A 26268-nucleotide genomic window follows, 5' to 3' on the forward strand; every position below is an offset into this window, starting at 1 on the left:
TATTGCCCTTTATAGTCAATTTTTAACCATTTTTCGTAAATTAAAGTAATCTTTTACAAAAATCTTCTCCTCTGAAACTACTTGGCCAAATTAATCCAAACTTGGCCACAATCATCTTTGGGGTATCTAGTTTAAAAAATGTGTGGTGTGACCTGGTCAACCAACCAAGATGGCCGCCACCGCTAAAAATAGAACATAGGGGTAAAATGCAGTTTTTGGCTTATAACTCAAAAACCAAAGCATTTTGAGGAAATCTGACATGGGATGAAAATGTTTATCAGGTCAAGAACTATCTGCCCTGAAATTTTCAGATGAATTGGTCAATTGGTTGTTGGGTTGCTGCCCCTGAATTGGTAATTTTGAGGAAATTTTGCTGTTTTTGGTTATTATCTTGAATATAATTATAGATAGAGATAAATTGTAAACAGCAATAATGTTCAGCAAAGTAAGATCTACAAATAAGTCAACATGATCAAAATGGTCAGTTGACCCCTTTAGGAGTTATTGCCCTTTATAGTCAATCTTTAACCATTTTTCATAAATCTAAGTAATCTTTTACAAAATCTCCACTGAAACTACTAGGCCACAATCATCTTTGGGGTATCTAGTTTGAAAAATGTGTCCGATGACCTGGCCATTCAACCAAGATGGCCGCCACGGCTAAAAATAGAACATAGGGGTAAAATGCAGTTTTTGGCTTATAACTATGAAACCAAAGCATCTAGAGCAAATCTGACAAGAAGTTAAATTGTTAATCAAGTCAATATCTATCTGCCCTGAATTTTTCAGATGAATTGGACAACTGGTTGTTGGGTTGCTGCCCTCCAATTGGTAATTTTTAAAGAAATTTTGCCGTTTTTGGTTATCTTGAATACTATTATAGATAGCGATAAACTGTAAACAGCAATAATGTTCAGCAAAGTAAGATCTACAAATAAGTCAACATGACCTAAATGGTCAATTGACCCCTTAAGGAGTTATTGCCCTTTATAGTCAATTTTTAACAATTTTCATTAATTTGGTAAATTTATGTAAATTTTTACCAAATATAGTTCTCTGTTACTAATGGGCAAAGTTCATGATAGATATAATTGTAAGAAGCAAAATCGTTCAGTAAAGTAAGAACTTCAAACACATCACCATCACCAAAATACAATTTTGTCATGAATCCATTTGTGTCCTTTGTTTAATATGCACATAGACCAAGGTGAGCGACACAGGCTCTTTAGAGCCTCTAGTTACCTTTACAACAAAATAATTATTTATTAAATATGCCTTTCTGCGATATACCTGTAATATTTTGCACTTCGTTTGCGTAAAGCAACTCTTGAACAGTCAATACCTTAATCTGTAAATAAATACTGGATTGTTCAAGAAAAATAAAACCAGTATTGACGAATATTCAGAGACGCTTCCAATTGTATTCCTCTTACATGTAACCATGTTTTATGTTTATGAAAACAACTGTCATAGTTCTGCCATGCTACAGCGGTAAACTACGGTTGCCTTTATTTGCTACATTCATCATTTTATGAAGAAAAATTACTACAAAACAAATTATTAAGCTATCTTTGATTGATAATGTGAAATATCAAAACGGAATTTAATACGGCTTAAAAGTTAAAACATTCTAGGCGTGACATATGACTACAATTTATCGATTAAGAATTAATTCATCTTCAACAATTTTTATCACGTGCGCAATCAGAAACTAATTAAAATCCTTTACTGACTATGATATTCATATATATCCAATGAAATTCACGAGTTGCGGAAAACGGTTGGCCTGATGACTAGCCAAAAACAATTTTGAATGGACAATTTAAAATTGGCGAATGACAAACCTCAGACTTATCACATACTGAAAAAAGTAATATATAAACATACATATTATATTAACTGCATTCAGCACTGTCATCTCTTTAATTTTACATCAATATTTTCGAAAAATTAGTGACTGCATAGGTAAGTAAATTGGTTATGACCTAAAACACCAAATAAATTGTTCCTTCTTTAGCCAAAAGAGAATATTCAACATGATATTCAAAATGAAAATATAATATTTGAAGTTTGATGATTATACCAATTATCATATATAGGCATATATTTTTAAGTAATATATATTTCCTTTACAGGAATGGAAGAAAAATCAAGAACGTCTGCTTCTGGAAAAGTTAATGGTGGAACTACTGAACTGGAAAAGGCAAAGTCATATGAGAGTTATTTTCAAGTAAGTCTGATTATTGAATCGTGATGCACAAAAAAAAAATAATACTCACTTTTACCTAGAATTTGGTTATTTCCTCAGACATGTCACAGCAAATTAATATTCTTACTTGGACATTTTATGAATCTCAGGAAAAGTCACAATTAAAATTTTGTTTTTGAATTGATTGTGGTCATAATGGTGCAACGGTATGGCGTTAATTGTGTTAATTTTCGAGTATACATGTGTTGCATGTCCAATAACTAACCAATGAAAAGAAATTAACAGTGAATAGATCTACCATTACTTTTTATATACATAACATTTTTATAATAGGAAAATCATAATATTCAACCTAGCGATCTAATAAATCGAAATGGTTTAAAACTATTAAGTCTGTATTTTTCTATTTTTTTTATTCATCAAGCGGATTTTTTTCAGCAAAGGAACGCATGTGCTCAGTGTAAATGATATATTACACGTGAAGACGAAAAACGAAATTGTGTTATTTCTCACTATCAAAATTTCATTTTCCTTTAAAACTATTTTCAAATATGTAAATGAGGTCTTTGAATAAAACAATCAGTTAAGAAGTTGCCTTGTCATTTTCTGGGATTTTTGTCAGATTTTCGGAATCCTCTGTTTTTATCCTTTTGAATGCCTTACAATGCCCCTTGGCCCCCATTTTTCTTTTTATAAATCTTTTACATGCATAATGATAAGCCATCTGTAAAAGTCTTATAAATTTTTAATTATTTTTTAACAATTTTTGAGAACTTAAACTTGTTAATGATAAAGCTATGAAAAATCAAGCGAGAATATTTTCCCGCAAAATTTCAATGGCTAATATCTGGAAAATAAGCACATTGCCCTAAATATTTTTTTTTTTGCTTTTTTGATTCATATATATTAATCCCCTATCAATATACACATGTGCTTTGAAAAGTTAATCACTTTGAAACTGAGAAGCGAACTCCCTTAAGTTCAACATTAAAGTACTTACTTTAACTCTAGATATAACAAATAAAAACAAATGGAAAAGTAAATAAGTGTTGCACACCTTTGCTTTTCATAAATGAAGTTATTAGAATAATCTCTGTCTTCTAAATTTGGTTTGAAATATGCACTGACACATATAATTATAACAGAAAATAATGGCAACAGTAGTTTACCGATGTTCTAATCTCGCAAACTGATTTGGAAAAGACATGAAAGTGATTACAAGAAAAAAACCGAGACGGGGTGCAAGGCATAACTGGACATGCGAGTTCAAATTCAGTCAAAATGTTACAATCATTAACATTATAATTAGACGACAATACTAAAATTTTAAATCACGAAAACATGTCGGCTACCAGTTAAAACTCCGTCATATCATATCGGTCAATCAAATCTTGATGGTGAAAGCTAAACTTATAGTCGGTTGACTTATTTCTTTTTCCAAAATTTGTTTCAGCTGTTTAGATGCAAGAGAAAACATTGAATGTACCTACTAACACATGTACTCAGTGGAAATAGTTCTGATAGGTATTCAAGCTTTCCTCACGTTTTCATAACCAAGGTTGATTTTGATAAACTATTTATTTGGTTATTCATTGTAACTGACAAATATATTAAATGGGTACATGTATGCTAAACAACAAATTAGGAATACGCTATAAGTTTGGGTATCTTTACAAAAAAATGGACCATGTCTTGCATTAAAAATGTACATTACTTCACCAAACATATCGTTTTCTTGTTATTTCAGTGCAATTACCTATATTTCATCTTAACATATGTTTAAAATATTCTTTCAATCAATATAAAAAAATCATCTAAGTTCTCTTGAATCAATGCCGACTACTATCTTGGCATAAACACACTATCACTATTTCTGAGATGATTTTTTGTTTGTTTGTTATTCTATCTTTTTTAAATTTGAATATTCCTTAAAGTTCAGTATTTTTGATATTTACTCTTTTAATTAAATATTCCCTCTTAGCAAGCGTACTTATTTAGACTAAAACCATACTACGAAATAAATCTACAAATAAATATATGTTAGAACTACAAACGTACATTATAATGCCTTTAATGAAGTTCTTTTGGATTTTGTAAAGAAAACAATATATATCAAAGCAAAAAATAATTTGTTTAATTCAGTTCTGAATCATTCGAGCAAAAGCATTCAAACATTTTAGCAATTGTAAATATTTATTTTACCAATTGTATAATGGACTTATATGTAAAACGTCAGTAGTTAAAACACTCTTTTAAAGGTTCAAATGAAGAAAATGTAAATGGAGAACTGGGCGTATGAAATTGATTCAGTGTTGATGTCATATTTTGAGTACCACACAAAACAAACATTTGTTTCAATTATAAATGAAAAAAAAAGATTAATAATTCTGTCCTATTAACAAAAGTCAAATTCCAAAGTGAATGCGTCGTGAAATGCTGTATTATGCATATTGAAGGTTAACTAATGATGTAAATGTTTGTATATAGAGGCAGTTCTTTATCGATATTTATATACCAATAATATTAAAAACCCATTTGATTAAACATTGTTTACTCCTCCCTGTAAACCGTGGATTACTTTATTATGTAATAAGATATTTGTATATGTTAAGAATTATATTACAGTCATTATAAATAAAAATATAATGAAGGACAGACTCAAGAGCCAAAAGATTTTCTTTTAATTTCCTATTAAAAATGTACCCATCAGCCAGGGTGACGCGTGGTTTATTTGAGTCAGCATTTTCATACACCAGGTCGAGATCAATTGCGACCCAGGTTCAGGTCATGTAGGCAACAGTAGATTAAAATAGAAGAATAATTCACATTTCATGGTAGTTAGTCAGCAAGTTAATGTTTTAATATAGTCTTGCTCAATTTGATGAGAATTCTTTTTTTCATTTTTCAACAGAATGTTATGAAAAGGAGTTCGGTACGTTGATGTGGTATATTTTCCGCAACTCTTGTGCTATCAAACCCTGTTTTAACTTTGAACCTTAATGTGTCTTTGAATTAGTTATGCTATGTTTATTTTCCCCATCTTTTAACCTGGTGATGGACTTTCATTTTATGAAGTTATAATTTTTTAATTCCTAAAAATCTGCAGTTTTGAATTTAACCATGTCTGGTGGTCTATTTTTGGGCTATTTGTTCCATTGGAGGATTTTCTGTCTTTCATGGTTATAATTATAATTAGCTCAATCATATTTTTTTCTGTAGCTAGAGAAAGTTTTAGGAGGTGTGAGACTCTTGAGTGTAGCTAACAAAGATCCTGTTCATGATGAACATCTATTTATTGTCATTCATCAAGGTATTTATTAATCTTTAAAAGAAATCATACTTATTGAATATTTGAGAGAAATATAAAGGATAATGATGTAACAACGAAGCATAACGTTGTTTAGAACAAACTAAAAGTCGGTCTGAAAAGGCAAGCAGTTTTACCCTTTTATTTCGAAAATTAAAAAAAGAATTGTGAATGCATTGAATGACCACTTTCGAAGTTCACACGAAAAGAGTTTGATCGAAATCCAAATTTTAATTTGAAGTAATGTCTTACAAGGGGCGATATAGTTTCATAATAGAAATATGTCTATACACTATAACATACTCTTAATCGTCGATATCATATAATGGTTGTAAATATAGGAAACGGTTATTTTAACAAAATGTATCAACGCAATCATCTTCACTTAAAAGAAAACATGACAACTAATGAAACTGGTCAGACTCTAAAAATTACAAATTGTTGTACAACCTCAGACACTGAAATCTAGATACGAAACTGTGTAGGTAATTAACGATCGACGAACCATTAAACACTCCGATTGAGTAAAATTTTGTTGTATAAGGGGAAGTTGTCCTTACCACTTTACTATCTAATTGTATTGTCTATTTTAAGCATATGAATTATGGTTTAAACAGATGTTATATGACATGGGATCTATAATTGAAATTTTTGACGGTAAACCGGTAAGTGAAATCTATTTACCAGAAATACATATATCAAAATCTATCATGTTATGTCTTCCTTTTATATTAAAAAGTAAAATAACAAAATAACGAACGCCGAGGAAAAATAAAAAGACCAAATTAAAAGCTCGAACACATCAAACGAATGGATGACAACTGTCATATTCCTGATTTGGTACAGGCATTTTCTTGTGTAAAAATGGTGGATTAAACCTGGTTTTACACTTACAGCTAACTAAATAGTTATCAAAGATACCAGGAGTCGATTTCACAAAAACAAAAATACGATAAAGATTTATCGTTAGTATACTGATTTGTTCATGACTTAAGGTGTCAGACCACCAATTAAAAATCCCTATCTGTTCAACCAAATTTTGCAATTTTCACAGCTTTCTAAATATTTTACCTTAAGTTTAACTTCATAGAAACCAGGTATATCCTTAATTGTACATGTATCAGCTTTCTACATGCCAATTTTCACTATACCTTTAAAGCCTTCTAACAAAATAACTGACCTTCAAACAAAAGTTCTCCAAAACAAAAACCTGGTTTTCTAGAAATCTAAAATTAGTATACTATGGAGCGCATTAATCCTCAATTTTTAAATCAAACTCATAGACAAGTAAATTTTGGCTCAAAATGATCTAGATATATTTCTCTTTCACCAAAAGTTTCATTTCTGCAAATTTGTTGGTTAGTTTAAGTAAACAAGGACATCAAAAGCACTATTTTGTGTCAGAGTAGCGCTACTATTACATACATTCTAAATTGGAGGGAGTAATTGGTGGTCTGACACCGACCAATCTTTTTTTGTGAAATCGACTCCTGGATTATAATTAAATACGCCAGACGCGCTTTTCGTCTACATAAGACTCATCTCATTTGTATAACAGTCGCATATATTTTGTAATAAAAGCGTATTCCAAAACATTAAAAAACAAAATAGAATATCGGTCATCGCTTTATTACAAAAAAATAATTATGTTTTACCTAATAACAAAACCGCTTTCAAAATGAAAATAACAAACTTTAGGTTTTTGTTTAAAGGGGATTTCTTTTTTTCAGGGACGTGAAGAAAAGCACATGTTGACCTTAACTCATAGGTTGGAAAGAATTGTTCTTATATGGAAGGTTGTCATATCTAATTAATTATTGTAGATTTTCTTCACAGAAATGATTTGTTGTTTAATTTTGTCAATGGTTTTTAATATTGATTTGTTCTGCAATATTATAAAAAGTTGCTTGTCACCCTAAGTCCACATTCGAAACAAATAATTTGAAGCATCCTGTCTTTCATTAGCTTGCTAAGCAACTGATTCTCCCTTTGATTGTACAAATAGTAAGGGCTGATTTGTAATATTTTGATAGTGATACACAAAAACCAGTGGACAAACATTCAAAAAGTAGACACTACTGAAGACGGCATCTCTAAAACCAGGAAGTGTAGATTGTCTGACTTAAATAAATTAAACCTTTCATGATGGATTTTGTCATTCTTTTACGTCGCAACAGTATATCTCAATATAAAATAATCTCAATACAAAATAAAACTCGCACAGTTCAACAACCAACGGGATGATCTCGAACTAACGGCACATAATTTCGAGCGCAGGATTAAAATGTCCTCACTTCTAAAGGAGTGCAGCAGTATCTCTGCTCCTGACTTCTGATTTGTTAAAAAGAGAAAACAGATCTTCAAACAGTTCATAAAGTCTGGTGAAATCCAAGTAGTAGCAAATATTCTTTAAATGTGAGAAAACTGACAAATGATAAAATGATCCTTAATAAATCTGTTTTGCTATCTAAACCTGAATTGTGATTATCATTACTTGTGGTGTTGTAACGGCAAACATTTTTATTTCTTAGTTGATGATCGATCAGTTATTCATCCTTGAGACCATTTTACCATCGAATTTCTTAGAAATAAGGTACTTTTATTAATTTGTATGCTTTTGATTTAAATACATAATCTTATTAAATGATATGTTAAATATTTTATGTCCTCCACACGTCTAAAATCTGCCAAATGAAAGACCAGAAAAAGAAATGTGCCGATCACGACTTTACACTGATACGTATTTCTACATGGGACTAGAGAAGTTGATTTTATTTAGACACGACATCAATATAAAACATCGTCATAATTTTTATTATGAGTATGATATATACTCGTTTTTGAACGGTAAATTTGAACTCCATCTTCTTAAATAGGAGTTTCATTGATGTAAACAAGTACAAACGAAATACCGTTACATTGACAAAATTATATCAGAAAAAAGTAGGGTTAATTGACCATAATAAGAATTCACTCGCTTAAACTGTTGAAAATGTACGGCCCAAGAATACAACACAACCGTCTAAAAATTCAAACTGACATACAAAAAGGTTTTAGTAGTTGTTAGTACATACAGTTATATATTATGCTCTATCTGGATAAATAACAAATTACTTAAAGTATAAGGCAGGGTTAAATAAAATGAAATTTACACTGTTAAAACCTCTTGCGTCCGAGTCGCACCTCTGGACACACCTGCACTAGGAAGCCGAAAGAAGAAACAAACAAAAGTTGGATGCATACATACCGATTCATGTATTGTATTATCGATGCAATCAAACGTTATGTGGAATAATTCCTATGCAAAGTATTCCTTTATTCTGTTAAGCAACCCTTATACATCACCACAATAACTTTAAATAAATATCTCTAAATAAACTTTTTGCAAATATTGAAATGATTTGTTGATATTACATTTAAATTGGATTCAAAAGGTCCATTATGTCTAGTCTTGGTCACCAGTCTCATCTTTTATATACGAATATTTTAGGTAATAAAGAACTAATATACTATGTTATCTTTCATTTAGAAAATCGATATTCTGGTCGATTTTGTCAAAATGATTTATAAAAAATATTGAGATTGTATTTATTTTCAGACATCTCCTTCAAACTGCATCTGGATTTCAAAGCTTCCAGTTTCGACTGCTTGAAAATAAATTTGGAATTCGTGAGGTATGTTAATTAAAAAAAGGTTGACGCATTTTTGCTTTTTTATCGAGTTTTAATTTTAAGCTAGCAGAAAATGCGACCCTTGTACCGCTTTTTATAAGTGCCTTACTGTTTTTTAAATTTGTTTGTACGATTGAAATTAAAGCCTTAACACATGCATCTGTTTTTGAGCAGGAATCTAATTTAAGAAACAGTATGTTATTGATAAAAATCAACACTTTATCATATAATAAAATAAAGGTATGCAAGGTTATTGTGGACAGTTATGCACGGAAAACAAATTGAAATTATTTTTATAATGAAATAACTTTCTGGTTAAAAAAACTATGTTATATTTTGATTATCAGGAAGACAGAGTTAAACATGGCAGCAAAAATTATATTGACATGCTGGAAAAAGAGAGTGCAAAAGAAGCACTGAGACAATCAGCCAAAGATAAAACATTGTTCAGCGTTGTACAGGTTTGGCAATTTAAAAAAAAATTACATTTGATTATTTTTTTAATTTTTATGAAATTAAATACTGAGTGAAAACAAAACAGTAAAACGTATATCAAAAGATTAACAAAAAACTTTTAAATGAATATTTCTGACTTTTTAGAAAGGTAATTAGTTTTGATTATCAAAAAATAGATACTTGCTGTAAATATGATGTAAGTACTCTTAATTATCAAACATACAATACAGTACGATTGATACGAGTTTTGTTTTCATGAGACACGCTAGTGGCGCTTAAACACTTTAAGACCAAATCATGTATGTAATCACAAAAATACTAAACTCCGAGGAAAATTAAACGTAAAGTCACTACTCCAATTACAGAATCAAAATCTCAAACACACAAACGATTGGATAACAACTGTCATACTCTTGAAATTGTGTAAAGTATATTAATGCAATTCAAATGTGTTTGCTTATCTATTCATCCCTCTCAGTTTTACACACATAAGGGATGTTTGCAACGTAATATTTAGTCAAACAAGTTCTAAAATTATATTGCACATTTATCTTTTCCCTGGGTTTCTTTAATATATTTTTTTGGTGCTTACTAAGTCACAAATATTAAATGCTATATGTGTCAGTAAAATGAAAACGGTTTTCCTAACTTATTGCAAATATTTATTTAGATTTTCCTGTAGTCTCGACCGAAAAGTCCCGTCAGTATAATTACTATAAATGGCTACTTGCATTGACATATAATATTATCATACCACCACTCTAAGGGATATATTGCAACCCTACCCCACTCTAAGGGCTATATTACAATCCTACAGACATTTATTCAATTCTCGTTTTTCGTCACACTTTTGATTGACTTTGACTAACTAATCAATATTATTTCCATTTGTTTTCGAGACGAAAGCAATCGCTTTGATTGATTTATTTAGCCTTTATATTTTTTTCAGGCATGGCTTGAAACTATCGATGATATTGATCCAGACTTCTGGCAACGGTATGTGAAAGCTGCTGAAAAAAGTGCTGACAAAGTAAGTTTTTCTCATTAGCAGTAGGACATAACATTTATTTAGTTCCGAATCAAATAAACAATTAACACACTAACTGGCGTTAAGCAGTATTGTACCTAACCGTTTATCCAATATATTTATTTATTCATGTTAATAAGATGTTTTTAATTGTAGGCATCATTTCAAGGTGTTGTAGACAAAGTCACATATGAAAGTAAGGTTTAATTAGAGTAAAAACAAATAGACTTGTTTTATCAATGGTTTATTGCATAAGACATAACTGTAAATAAGTTCCATAAAGTTAAATGAATTTTTGAAGCACTTCAAAGGGTTCTTCTGAATAATGGTCTTTTACAATAAAACAAAATTACATTTGTAGAAATAAAAAAATAAAGCACTGTATTCTTTAGTACTTGAATACTAGTATATGATTAGTTCCAAATTGATTTAAGCATTTGTGACAAATATGTTTTAAAGGTGATCATAAGAAAGGTATAAGACGACTCAGTCATAAAGCATTCAAAGGTGCACTAAAGATTACTCTTATGAGAGATGAACCTGGTTACTGTTTGCCGTATAAAGTCCTCACCCTTCTTACTGATGTAGATGGTTTGATCATGAAGTGGAGATGTAAGTTTGATTTTTTTTTATTATCTGAACATCTTTTAAAAGACTGAAAATAATTTATTTAGTTACCTCCAGTCTTTTAGTTAATTTCTGACTAGTTATAACTATGATTGGTATTTGTTCCAGGGAAAAGTATACCATACATATTCAGAATAAAACAACAAGGATTTCTAGTAGTCAGACTATCAAACGAAGAACAAAAGTTAAGACTACTGATTGTAAAACAGGTCATTTTGGCTTGTAGTTTTTACATAACCATTTCAACCAGACGGGGCTATATACGTAATAATTCTATATGCTCAGAAAACAAACTGTAACACAAGTTTTACTGTCAATTGGATAACTGCACATATAATGTAGTACTATTCATCAAAGTATGGACATTCTGATTCCTACTAATACACATCCAGTCCATATCGAAATTCCTATATCTACCAGATAAACACGAACAATTGTATGGTCATTTTATAAATTTTCTGTACCAAAACATTGAATTTTCGAAAAACGAAGGATTTTCTTACCCCAGGAATAGATGACCCTAGCCGTATTTGGCACAACTTTTTTTATTTTGATTTTAGGGTCCTCAATGCTCTTCAACTTTGTACTTGTTTTGGCTTTATACTTAATTTGATCTGAGCGTCACTGATGAGTCTTATGTAGACGGAACGCGCGTCTGACGTATTAAATTATAATCCTGGTACCTATTAGTACCATAATGATCTTCGATTGAACTACATTTCTTGTCAATTCCAGGATATTACTCAAAATTGCAGATTGTATGATTCCGAAATGTACTAGATATATTTATTCATTAGAAAACACAAGCTTCTGATTTGTTAACTTAGCCCATTACAATATACTTCAGTGGTCCCCTGTATGTAGTTGTAAAACATCACTGTCTTGTTTGCTTGACACTTATATTTCAATTCAATTGCATACAAGAATGTTAAGCTTTGTTCTTATAATGATTTATCTAGTTTCTACCACAGCCTACAAATATCCCAATTAATACAGAAGATTTTGAAATTTTGATTTGTACCGAATATGAATTCGTCAGATTCAGAATTCCGACTTCCAGTGCTAATAATTACTTTTTTACTTCTTTTTTTCTAAATGTGAACACTTTCATTTTAATGGCATTGCATCTATTAATCATCTTTTATTATTTTTACTAAAGACGATCACGTGTTAATGGTGCATAGAATGATAGGAAGCAAAACCGGAACTGGAGGATCATCAGGCATTCAGTATCTACAATCTACAGTCAGGTACTGTCAAATATTACAAATTCACGTAAAAGATATTCGTTAGCTGGTGTAAATTTTTATTAAAAAAGGACATAGTCTTATGATTATTAAACAACAATTGTTGAGTGATAAAACAAGTATCAAAGCACAATTCATTTGTACTAAAAGATTGTTTGGTGTCGAACTTTGCTATTAAATGCTCCGAAATGACAATGTAAAAAAAATCAAACGAGAGAGAGAACTTACACTTTGATTTGAGTACAAAACATTAACGAAAAACAAATAATATACATCAATAAATGTCAAACACTAATTTGCAAGTTCCTGACTTTAGACAGACACTTACAGAATGTGGCGGTTGCCGAGCCTTCCAATATCCTTAAGCACAGCAGTCCACACAGTGCTTCATCTTTATACCTGATCTAAAAGATTATTTTAAATTGATCGTAATTTATTTACTTAAGAAATAATTCCTTCATGTCATGCTCATTTTAACATGGGTAGGCATTATATTTGTCGATATTTTACACTGAGCGTTAGCGAGGTGTAAAATGTGGTCAAATACAATGCCTACCTATGTTAAAATGAGCATAGAGCATGACATGAAGGAATTATTTCGATTCTAATAGGACAAATACAGTATTTTTATAGGTCGAAGCGTACGAAAAATCCGTAAAAATGTTTAGCTGTTCCCGTTTCCTCCCCGAGGAGTCTGTACATTACATTTCATATTTCATAAGTTTAAAAAATACGAGCAGGGTAAATATATGTTGTTCGATATAACATAAATTATAAAAGTTTATGTAAGCTACTTAAATGTATTTATTTTATAGGATAATGATGGAAATAACTTTAATATAAACAGTAAATTTGTGTGCATGTGTCAAACATATTTTGTGCTCATTAGGACACGGCTTTGTTTACAAAGCGTAATAAGGACGTCATATTATAATTGTTATTAGTACATAACAATACACATAGTATTACGTTAAATGAACAAGGATATGACAACGAAAATGTTTTATCGACAAATGGATCATATATCCGTTGATACACACATTTTAAATACTTTATTTTTAACATTATATTTTTATAATTCTAATTAACCAAAAAAATCAATCATTGTATCATCTGAAATTGTTTTGTAAATAAGGTAAAATTTTGTTAATTGGCCTACATATTGAAGTCAATATTATATAAATAACACATAGCAGGGAGGGTGATAGAGTAGATTGGTACCCCGAGAAAACATTGTAAATCGCGGCGAAGCCAAGGTTTACAATGCTTTTTCGAGGGGTACCAATCTACTCTATCACCCTCTCAGCTATGTGTTATTTAATTTATTATACTGAATGTTTAATCATTATTGTCTTTTACAGATACATTTTATTTTAAAGTATTTTCTAGGAACGTCACGTAAATAACAACGTTACGGGTATAAAAAATCAACAGAAGGGAATCAAGATGGTTTTTTTTATTTTGCAGTCAAATAATAGAATATGAGCTAAAATGTAGAACTTTATCATTGTCTTTAATAACGTGATGTAAATTCAATTCATTGTCCTTTTAATTATCGATTTTTGATTGGTCTAGACGAGAGGGTAACATTAAAAAAAATTGTCACCCTCTCAGCCATGTGATTGAGTAAATTAACACCCTCGTATCAGCCAATCAAAATATGGCATTTTAACGTGAAGTATAATAATACGACATATTTTTATTTTCAGCGACAAGTACAGAGTATTCATCGATTTTTTCAACGTGTCAACTTTTCTAATTCCACGAAAGAATTTAGAAGCTGTATAAAATACTGACAAATCTTGAGATTATATTTTTGTTTTTTTATGAAAACGTCTTACAATAACTTTACTAATCTATAATAATTAAATCTTTTATTTAGAATAAATGTAATTTTTGGTAGATTTGTTATATCATACTACTATCTTTAATATTCTATTGTAGTTCTTTTCTTTCTTTTAATAATATGAATACAAATAAAGAGTTTACAATTATTGTTGTTGTAATTAAAAGGAAATGTCATCTGTCGCGGAACTGAGGAACTTCAAAATTTAATCATAAAAAAAACAAATCTACTGCAATCTGATTGAAATAATGATCATTTGTCTTAAATTCGTTAACAAGGACCCGACAATGTGTCCTGCTTTTGCCCTAATCAATGCAGCTTAAAATAAGGAGACCGATAAGGATGTATAGATACGCGTCCACGTCCGGCTAAAATTGAATAACTAAATTCGATGCATACGGTCTACCTAGAAGAATCTTACATATATATATAAAATGTTAAACCTTTGATGTACACGATGTGTGGATTTTATTGGAGGTTGACCATATGCTTGTACCTCAGAGTACACACATGAAAGTCTATCAGGAAAATAAATCTATAAAAAAAAAAAAAAATAGTCGCCGTCACGTAAAATTGGCACCATGTTTTTTGTTAAAATTTTTTTAAATATCAGCCGCGTTTACTCAAGATGATGTTTTTCTTTTAGCGGAAGTAAAATCCTGTCCAATTATCCACTACTGTCCTACCTTTTATTGTGTTTGCACTGTATAATCCTGACCTTCACATTTTTCAAGATTATTTACATTGTATAACCGCCATCTTGGTTTCTATGAGAGTCCCTTATTCCATAACATTCGTTACTCTCCGGTAATATCATTGTCATTGATGATACAATTTCCCGCGCTTTTTACGTAATGATGACGAAAAGCTCCGAGAGACACACGAAAATGGAGAGCACGTGGAACTCCACGGCAACACTTCCGGTAATAACAATGTCAGATTCCACCATACAAATTAATCTTGGATTAAGTGAAGGTTAGGATTATACAGTGCAAACACAATAAAAGGTAGGACAGTAGTTGATTTTTGGAATGATATTTGATTCCGCTAATTGAAAAACATGATCTTTAGTAAACGCGGTCGATATTTAAGAAAATTTTGACAAAAAACATGGTGCCAATTTTACGTGACGGCGACTATATGATTTTATTATAGTACATCAACAGGGGTGGATAAGAATTGTTTTGTTAAGATTTATTGTTGGTTGCTTACCGTGCAGAAGCAACTATTTCATGCATGTTCAACTAGAAAAAAATAATATTATAGAAGCCGTCTGGGATAAAGGTAAGGGGGAATTTCGAATGCAACTGGAAAATGAAATTGCACGGGACAGAAATATCGCCTTGCAACTGCAGGACTTCTACGAAGGATTCTGAACCTGCAGTGAGAGTCCCACGCTCTACACGAGGATTTAAATTTAACTTACGCATTCTGACTGAACTAGACTGTGTACTTGTAAATCCAACACAGCCAAAGGAACGCCCCACTTTGACAAAGTTTTTATTGCCGTTTGGAAGAAGACCTGCGGTTATCTTAAATCTATTCATAGTCGCCCTTTGATTTCTTTTTTAAGATAGAGGTTAGCACGATTAACACTGCATTTCTCTTCACTTTCAGAGAAAAAGTGAAGTTCTCCTATGTCTCTTCATCTAATCATTTTCTGTTCATGAAGATAATGTATTTGCCGGAACACTTAAACTGCTTGCAATTTGGACCGAGGTTATGCGGACCTTTCTACCTCTAGCGTGGCGTAGAATTATGTCTTTAATTGATTAAACATTAAGTTTCCTCTAAGCCGATAAATCCACTCTACGCGCATTAAATGTACCAATATGTTTCAAATTTCCAATAATAACGAAGAAATGCATAAACAAATGCCTTTTATAACTGATTTAAATGTAGCATAACATGTAAAATACTGAATATTGAAAATGTGTTATCTAGAATCAAACAATTTTGCGTTATGACCAATTAGTTTCAAAGGTTTGTATTGGACATGTTGAATAAACCATATTTCAAAACTTTGAAATGCTGATTCGCCGTTGATTGCTTAGATTGTGTTACAGTTGTTACAGGACAACCATTCATTTGTTACTTTAGCAACTGGTCTGCTCACCTTTGAAATATGACCGGTAAATGTAGTGTTTACCAAATACATTCATTCTTGTTAAATATACTGGCAATCTGTAGAATCTCACAATCCTCTTGTAACGAAATCTTAGTGATATTGTTCTATTTCGGTATCACAGGTTACATAACTTAATACGGTGTCCCTTCTACTTTCTGTAATTCTAATTTAGCTTTCATTGTTCGTTCTTCTTTTGATCTTTACGCCTTGTCGCTAAACTTCAATTTTTGCTAGTCAATAACCCAACCCAAATTAAGATCTAAAATGCATTGATATCCAATAGTTTTTGTGATACCCAAAGTGTGTTTATTGGTTTGTGTTGTCTGAAATTTCAAAAGCATAGCTTTTTTGAAAACATATTATGACAGTAGCAAAAATTTTGCGTTTCTCTTGATGTGAGTTGTAAATTGGGTTTAAAACCGATAGCATGAAGATGAAACTCATCTTTTCTTAAAATGTAAAATTAATAAATCTTTACGTAATCAGTTTGAAAAAGATATAAATAATATATGTCCAAAAAAATTTAAATTGTCCGAAACAGATATATTACAATTACTTCTACCTTTATTTAAGATTATGCAGCTTACTGTTCCCTTCATTAAAAAGTTTCTTGCACTGAGTGGATTGGACACAACACCTGTATAAATAGTACTGGTTTAGCACTTTATATATGATGTTTAATGTGTTATAATTTTTACATTGTGTATAAATTTTAATGGTTTTGTTTATGTGATGCTTGTGTTTTGTCAGAATAAACAGTATTAGTCTAGTCTGTCTACGGCAAATAATGCATAAATCTAAACAAATTGCAACAGAAATGGTTTCAACAGTTTTGTAATACCAAAGCATGACGCAATCATATATTAAAAGTCTAGAAAAATCGTACGATCGGAAATCCCCATTTTTGGGCTAAAAACATTAATTTTAACAAAAAATCGATGAAAATTGTGAAAAAATTAAAAAATCGGAATTTTAGCACTATGTTAGCCAGACAAATGTCAAAAACGAATTAAGATGACTAAAACAACTACAAAGAACATTTCCGAAGTAAAATTTACAATCCAGAGTAAGAACTTATTGGTAGAATTATCCCTTTTAATGATAAAATCACGAAAAAATGCAAAAAAATCGATATATTTGAGATTCATATATGGCTGTTTTCAAACGTTTTACTTTGAAGGCAGCTTTATAGTAAAGACATTAAATCTAATATTATAAATTGCCTAAACTGTTCAATAATTGTTTACTTTGTTTTAACTTGGTTACTTTCGTTATCATCAAAAAGTATAAGAATGGTAAATACAGTTTCTGAAAAATCTATCATTGAAAATATTTGATTTTGTTTCAAATTAACAAAAAAAACAGACAATTTTGATATAAGTCTCCCTAATGTATGGTAAAATGTCTCTGCAATGTACATGCATATTGATGCATTCACCTATCGTCAAGTTCATCGGCTTCTGTAATGTTACTTGTATTGGAACAATTCATTCCACGACATTCCCCACATGCTGGGGAACAGTCTATTCCGTGTTTACGACATGAGCATCGTTTTGTGTCACAATTCAATTTGCAATTACATCTAATTATCCTAAGAAGCTTTTCGGGAGCCGGTGGTAGTAATGCTCTAATTGGAAGCAATTTATTGTCCTCAACATGCCAACCCCAGTCCTTTGGATCTAATTTATCACCTTTCCCAATCCAAACTTGCGTTTGATGATAAACCCTTATGCAATGTAGCTTAGCAGCATCAGATGTTGGTGGGAGAGTGTGCACTTGTACATATATATTTCCAACGCAAACTTTTGAGGCAAATATTCTGTAACGCAGCATATCTAATGTTTCAACATCTAGTAACCCTCCATATAATGCAACAAATATTTGTTCACCTGCTTTATGAATGCTCTCAACATTGGACTCCTGGCAAAAGACAGCTGCATGATCTTGTAATTTAATGTTAGTACTTATTTTCTTGAAAACAGTGCCCTTGCCTTGACCAAAAATACGAGATGTTGTGTCGCATCCGCTAAAGGCGTGTATGAATGGCAAAATATTGCAAACAAGTGGTCCAATTTTTCTCCTTGTCTCTGTTATGTCCCAAATCTTTATTTTGTGAGTGTTTTGCTTGGCTTCTGATTTGAAGTAAATCTTGTTTATGGCATCTTTTGAATGATAACAGAGCAGTATGAGTAGATCAGTGTCCTCTCCTATGACGGTAGTTGTATGTTGTTTCGACTTTTCTATTGCTGTGAGCACAATCTTGAGATCAGCATCATCTTCTGCATGGATAACTTGAACATGTCCGTCTTTTGGACTTTTGGAGATAGGATTCCTTTAGTACGTCTGAAATGAGTTACGTCTTTTGTAGTTGGAACTGATGGATATCCGTCAAACACAACAGTTGCATCTGTATAGTGATTGTTAACATAATTGACGTAAGTCATACATATGGTGTCAACTGTAGCTCCTTTTGCCCATGGCAAACGGTGTATAAGAGAACCACCATCAAGTACAAAGTGGGTTTCAGTTGGTGCTTTTGGTTTAAGTCCAATCAAATTCCACATATATTCGGCAAGGGTTGATTTTTGAGGCTCTCTTGGAAGGCCAGTGGTTTCAAATATTGACGAAGGAACTCCACATAATTCAAATTGAAATATCTCTGAAATATCTTCGAAAATACCATGTGCCGCAGTTGTGCATCTCTGAAAAAGGAGCTGTGAATCGATTCTAAGAGGTTCGCCGTCAAGTTTTGCCTGAACTTTGTTGCCTAGCGTAATGGCTTGTTTCTTTCTCCTAAACGTGTGGTCAGCTATATTCTTTCCTACTAGTTCTTGTAGAATGGAAGTCCCAACCTTTTTGACATCATCCACATTCACGGTTTTATCAGCTACTACTCCTGTCTCAATGTTTCGTAGTGAACGGTCTACCTCTGAATCAATGAATGGATTACGACTTTTCAAGAACGTGAGAAGAGTTTGAATGTCATTAGTGTCCTTCTTTTGTCTTGCATGTGTTTCGTCTTTGTGTTGTTCACTCGAAAAGTATCCTACTCCGGACAAATCCTGCATAGCTTGATTGATCTCAGCACATGCTGGCATGGACATAAGCCAAAGTGAACGCTGGCTTTCAGTCATTCCTCGTCCTCTCGTTAATCCACCCGCTGTTTTCACACTTCTCATTAGAACTTGCTCTATAAATAAATCTGAAGATATTCCAGCCCAGTACCTATTGCTTCGTCTGATGACATGATTCCCATTGATGAAACTAGCATAAACATCAGGATGGTTTTCGTCTAAAGATTGCATTGTCATTAAGTAGACGTATGCTGTTTTCGTGTACAGATTATGTCCAGATGCTGCCAAAAAAGGCAACATTTCTTGGATGCTTTGCAAATGAAGAGGCCAGTTACCGGTTCTCTCTGCTTTGATAAATTGTCTTAAAACCTGGACCATTTCTGAATACTGCAGCCACAACTTTGCTGTACGACTTTGCTTTAAAATTTCCTGTTTTCTATGGACCGTTGCTTCTAGGTTTTTCAAGACATCTGATTCACCCGCTTCTGAAGCTGACAGCTCTCCAGAGGATAATTGAGAATATAATTCATCAATTTCCTTCATTTCAGTTGTTTCAAGGGTTGAATTGGGTTCTTCCAAAAGTTTAGATACGTCAATATTAAATATATCTGCAATCAACAAACAATAAAGTGCTGTATCCACCAACATGTGACCTCTAAACGCTCTAGCTACAGCTTTTCCGCTAAGGATATGCGTGACGGCATTAGGAGCGTATATGAGTTCTAACATCTCTTTCAAACCAGTATTACTCATAAGATTCCCTATTGAGCCAAGGAAGCTCATCTCTGTGTGGAATGGTCCTAATCGTAAAACCATAGACTTCAAGGTGCTTCCTGGATTTTCGTTTTCAACAATTGATAAGGCTTTCCAATACAGAGGTTGATCAAAAGTCAAGATCGCTGTTATGTCATAACGCTTTGCTTGGTTGGCGACGAAGTTCAATGTAGAATAAATACATGTCATGTCCGAAGCATTCAAATCTATCATAGGTAGGAATGAAACTGATGATTTTCCTGGGTAGTCTCCCGTCTGAACCATCTGCATGAAGCCAGACCACATTGGTATTGGATACTTTAAAGGCCAAATAATAACCGACAGCAGGTCAAGACGGAAAGTCTTATCCAGTGTGTTTAGGTTTTTCAACTCAGCATAACTTAATTCAGCCATACGATCTGATTGAGGTTTGTAATATTTGATCTCTATCTTTGCTAATGCCTTTATTTCATCAGTAGAAAAAGCTATTCTAGGAATGGGTTGTGTTCTCTTCGTACCAGGCGTAATTCCAGCTATTATGCCCATGCCATGAAAAGTGTTGAGGCCATCTATCGTTCTTGTGTTGTGGTCAACGTTATCTGCTACAAATTGTACAAAGCTGTTGCTTATATCGCCTGGAAGATCAACTCCTTGTACAGCTGCAGCACTTGATTCAAACTTCTGGACTTCATAGTATGAGGAACAAAATCCTAAGCTGTTCAATGTGGACACAAGAAATCGTGAAGCGAAGTTGTGATGCACCTGTACTCCTAGACCGAGTTGAAGCGGTGTTATAAGTGCTCGAGGTCGTGAGGCTTGCATTACTGCTGGTCCTATGGAAGCTATTTTCACCGATGGGTCTATCTCAGAAAATATGTTAGAAAGAAATAACAGCAGGCTTTCGGGTAAGTATGATAGATTATTATCAACTGATGCGATGTTGGCTGGAGTTGGATAGATAGACTTTGTGGTATCTACAGATCGGATGTCGCTTTTTATCAGTTTGGCAGCTGCTCTGATCAAAGCTCTCTTTTCGCCATCTGGATTTAAATTGCTTGGTCTCTGGTAATAGTCCTGAAGAATACAAGTTACGGTTTCACGTAAAGTTACAACACTTTTTCTACCTGGTATGTCTGTAATAATGATTTCGTCTCCAAAATGTTGCTTCAATCTTTTCTTTAAATACATCTGACTATAAGCATTCCCATCACACATCTCGTCCATTTTTTCAACAAGATCTGATATGGAAATCTGTTCGTCGTCATGATGTTTAAGGAAGTCGACTGTTTTGTAGAAGCCGTCTTCTTGCAAAGCTGGCCTTCCTCTTTTGTTTTCAGGCTTTGCGTCTGGTGATATGGGAGAACGGAATACAGGAGTGTTTTTGCACGTGCGGAAGTTTACACTACATGCCTGGTGATAAACAGCATCCGCTGCATGGAGGTCGCTTACGCTCTCCAGTCTCCCGCGAACCTCGGCTGCCCAATCATCATTCCGAAGATCACAAGCATCTTGTATGCGACTTTCAAAATCATCAGTTCGAACCTGAAATACATTTTTGTCTTTTTTCTTGGAGTCTGTTGCTTCATTTCCACAGAATAAACAATGATGTTTAAAATCAAAATGGGACTTTGATCGTAATTTTGGAGTATTTGTATGAATTTCTCTCAGAACAAGTTTTTCTTTTTTGTATTTCTTTATGTCATTTGGATTGGTATATGTTTTCCTGCAGAGTTGATGGACAAAATTACCCTCTAATGCGGACAAACAGTCTCCTCTTTCCTGGCTAGCTTTGATGATTCCAAGACAACCTTTTTGTCGCAATTTGATCAGTGTTGTTGGGTGGTCATCTTTTAGGCACACAATACATTTCTCCATAGTATAGATGTAGCTGGAAAAAAAAATACACAAATCATTTGTTGTTACATATTTAATCATTATAGTATATGTCATATAACATATCAAAACACATTAAAATATTATTCAGAACAACAAGAATAAACAACATCGACTCTTAATGAATAATGTTTTCTTGTCCGTGTGATGTTTCTTTTTTAGTGTGTCTATACACTGTAATTCATTTGTCCATTTCTCAACATTTTATGGATTCTAGCACTACTGAAGATAATGAATCATTTGAAAAGTGCCAAAAAGGGTGACAAGAAAAGTTGAATCAATAGGCTTAAATTGCGTCCGAGAAAACGAAAAGGACATTAAGACAAACAAGACAAACTATACGAAGTACACACAGAAACGAGCATCTTGAACTTAAGTACAATTTTATTGTAAAGCATTTGAAAAAGTATACTATGTTAAAATTCCCATTCTTGGAAATTTTCGATTGTGGTTTATTGTAACCTATTCCGTACATTTGTTTAGTTGACCATTCATTTTGAATTTGGTTTCAATTGACTTTTGATAGAACAAGATACACATTCAAATATTTTTGACTCGACTGTGATAAAATATTTTCAATAAAATAGGCAATGCAAAAAAATATAATATAGTACCTGATTTAGAAATTATCCGTGTGCTTAACAATTAGCACAGTGACTGTGGTTAGCTCCAATAAAATCATGATGCTAAATCGGACATAGGTTTCGTCAAGTGAAAGCTGAAATAAAATTACAAAATAGTTATTTTCGACAATAATTCATTAAAAAAGGAAGGAAACAATTATTTAAAATTATTTACTTGAAGAAAATGCAATAGAAGATAAGAATAAATGCTTTGGCTATAGTAATTAGTTCAAAATCGACAAAATTGCAATTTTTACTGTCCATTTTTGTTAATTTGGCGTTCCATACTTTTTTGTTTTCGTTAGGGACGAGTCTTACTACGTCCCTTTAAATTATTTTTATTGCTATATTTAGGACTTTATTAGTTTAAATTTGATTGATTTTATGTAAAGGTAGTTGATTTTATTTATTTTCTTTGAAATAACAAAAATATAGTGATCTTTGTCGTTTGACCTGCGTCAAGAACTTTCGTATGTCTAATTCATTTCTTGACGCATTTTTGAACATGTAAATACACGTAAAACATAAGTGTATGTTAAAAAAACACTTACCAGCATACTTTTATAATAATATAAATTTATGTAAGCGATTTTTTCAGTGATATCCGCTTCTCAGTTGGTTTCTATAAATTCACATATGTAAGAGTCTTCTCCCTTTGTCAATATGGCGGACCATTTCTGACATGAATCGGCAGGCACATCACCGATATTTTTATTTTCAATTTTCACCGATTTCCGACCGTACGATTTTGTTAGACTTTTTTAACGGTAATGTGCTATGATAATCTCATATGATACATAAAAGATCTTTTCTGTTGCAATTTGTTTAGATTGATTCTGTAGACAGACTAGACTATATAAAGATACCATTTTGTTTTAAATGAATGGGATAGATTTACTCGCAGAATATATTCTAAGAAATTTCACATTTTGTGGCATGCCAAACCTCGCACTTTAATGGCTATGTTAAATACAATATTGAAATGACAACATAATATTACAGGGCTACAATACAAATAAATAGGAAAACAGCTAACCTGAACAACATCTATAAAGTAATTAATTGTGTTCTACATTTTAAGCACTATTATAGCATCTAGTTATTTTATCTGAACGTTAGTCATACACCACATCTCCTTGTCTTTATATTGTTGTTAAACAGGAATGGTCATTAACTTGAGGGGGGAGGGGGCTGAGCTGCTTCCTGGACTTTCATGATGTTAAAAATCAATTTCAGAATGCCATGCTTGTCAGTCTAGTACAAACTAAAATGATTAACTTGACATGTTCATGTCCTGATATACATGTCATGTTTGCTACTGGACATTAAACCTCAGTAACCAAATCTTCATCATATTTATCATAAAGACCGTAAAGTACAGTTACAGTTACATGTCTGAAACGAAGAAACCATGTATTCCAATTCAGGCAAAGTGCAAAGACATTAACGGTACTTTGCTATCCCAAAATGTATGTGTTAAGTTTTGATCTTACATTTGTAATTCTAATCGGATTTTGTCAAATATCTTGACGTCTTTTCTGTTAAATTCATGTGTTATGGTAAAGAAACTTAGACCCCGTTCACACTAGCATTTTTTTTTTTATCGTTCTAATTTGAATCGATCTAAATAGAACCAGTTAGCGTTCACATTATCTTTACTCCCAACGATCTCTATCGGTCTAATCTGAACCACTGCGTTCACACTACAATTAAAAACGTAATCGATCTGACCTAATTAACCGTAAAACTGTAAACACTGTGTATAAATAGAAAATAATTAATAAAATGTATGTGTTAATACACTGATACACATACTTGAAAAAAAAATGGACGAAGTTATTGTTTCTGTTGAATGTCAAGTTCAAATTTTAATACTTGTGTTCTTCCAGTTTTTATTCATTATAAAGCAAACAAGAGTAGCAAAGAAGTTGCATAATGAAGAAATGCTGCGGTACATAAAAAGAAAAAAAAACAGAAAAACAAAAGAAGACAAAGATTTCGTCAATATATGCTCCGGCGAAGAAAACTTTTTTTCCGTTTGTTTGCACTTGCCTGTACCCGAAGGTCTGTCCACAGAGGAATATGGGTAAAACCAAGAACTACTGATTTATACCGGGAGGTTATGAATTGGACACCAAATGACTGGTATGAAAATATACGTATGTCTCAACAGTCGTTCAATCATATTTGTGATCAGCTCTCTGTGTTTATCGAAAGAAGGACTACGAAATTTCGATCTCCTCATCCAGTTGGAAAACGTGTTATGGTGACACTTTGGCGTCTAGCAACGAATATTGAATTTAGAACATTGGGTCATTTATTTGGGATGGGACTTAGTACAGCCTGTATGATATTTCATGATGTGGTTGATGCAATTAACTCTATTCTTCTCCCAAGTATATAAAGTTTCCAACAGGACACGCCTTGCGGAATACTATCGATGGATTCCGAACTAGATGGGGATTTCCTCAGTGCTGTGGGGGCAATCGACGGGACCCATATACTAATCATCGCACCAAAAGAACATCATGCGGACTATTACAATAGGAAGTGCCATCACTCTGTACTTTTACAAGCTGTTGTAGATTACAACTATCGATTTACTAACATAAATGTTGGACATGCAGGGAAGCATCATGATGCGCATGTTCTTCGTGAATCATCGGTGTTTCTAAAAGCAAGTGCTGGTGAGCTATTACCCAACTGGACTGAAAATTTAGACAATGTTGAAGTTCCACCTTTTATAATTGGAGATCCTGCCTATCCGTTACTAACATGGCTGATGAAAGCGTATCCCGGAAACAATTTATCCCAGGAACAAAAGGTTTTCAACTATCGTTTAAGTAGAGCTAGTATGACCGTCGAATGTGCTTTTGGTAGACTTAAAGGTAGATGGCGTTGTTTCATAAAAAGATTGGACAATGAACTGTACAGTGTGTCGGGGATTGCTAAAGCCTGTTGCACTTTACATAACCTTTGTGAAGTGCACGGAGACTTTTTTTAATGAGAATTGGCTTGAAGATATCGACGACAATGTTAATGTGCCAGCAAATCGGAATGACGACAATGCAAATACTGATGCTAAACAAATTCGAAAAGCCATAACCAACTGGCTCAAAGATAATTAAAACAATCAGTTAATGAAAGTAGTTGTATTCATGCAAAGCTCACATGTCGTCTATATATTAGTATCAATAAACTTAACGTCAAATATTTGTCACTGATCTAAAATGAACTCGATCAAACAATAATAAATTATTTTAATCATATTTTTTTCAGAAAGACTAATGCACAAAAAAATCTTATTAACAATTTTCATGGGAAAACATCAGTATTACTTTTCTTTTTAAATGAGTTAGATAATTGCCCTCCTATGAACATCAGAATTCCATTTGATTTCTCACATT

The 26268-nt window shown here is 32.4% G+C and overlaps 1 protein-coding gene and 1 long non-coding RNA gene across 2 annotated transcripts; both read left to right on the forward strand.

Moving 5' to 3' along the window:
• Nucleotides 1-1881: 1881 nt before the first annotated feature.
• On the forward strand, nt 1882-10877 carry LOC143060803 (tryptophan 2,3-dioxygenase-like). Its single transcript, XM_076233640.1, has 10 exons — nt 1882-1965; nt 2136-2230; nt 5429-5519; nt 6111-6181; nt 7247-7312; nt 8048-8109; nt 9115-9190; nt 9535-9648; nt 10593-10673; nt 10827-10877. Exons 2-10 carry the CDS (start codon nt 2138-2140, stop codon nt 10875-10877), a joined length of 705 nt encoding a protein of 234 aa, XP_076089755.1. The 5' UTR covers nt 1882-1965; nt 2136-2137.
• A 255-nt stretch (nt 10878-11132) lies between these two features.
• Nucleotides 11133-14398, forward strand: LOC143077720 (uncharacterized). The gene is made up of 3 exons (XR_012978955.1): nt 11133-11282; nt 12457-12547; nt 14254-14398. It is a non-coding gene; the product is annotated as an uncharacterized LOC143077720 (long non-coding RNA).
• Nucleotides 14399-26268: the final 11870 nt, after the last annotated feature.

The sequence above is a fragment of the Mytilus galloprovincialis genome, chromosome 1 (assembly GCF_965363235.1).
Source record: "Mytilus galloprovincialis chromosome 1, xbMytGall1.hap1.1, whole genome shotgun sequence".
Taxonomy (NCBI): Eukaryota; Metazoa; Mollusca; class Bivalvia; order Mytilida; family Mytilidae; genus Mytilus; species Mytilus galloprovincialis.

Excerpts from the sequence above, each read along its gene's own strand:
- LOC143060803 (XM_076233640.1), top strand. The coding sequence starts at position 2,138 with ATGGAAGAAAAATCAAGAACGTCTGCTTCTGGAAAAGTTAATGGTGGA. Across the intron at positions 8,110-9,114 it reads TCGAATTTCTTAGAAATAAG|ACATCTCCTTCAAACTGCAT; the intron begins GTACTTTTATTA and ends ATTTATTTTCAG. Across the intron at positions 10,674-10,826 it reads CTGAAAAAAGTGCTGACAAA|GCATCATTTCAAGGTGTTGT; the intron begins GTAAGTTTTTCT and ends TTTTAATTGTAG.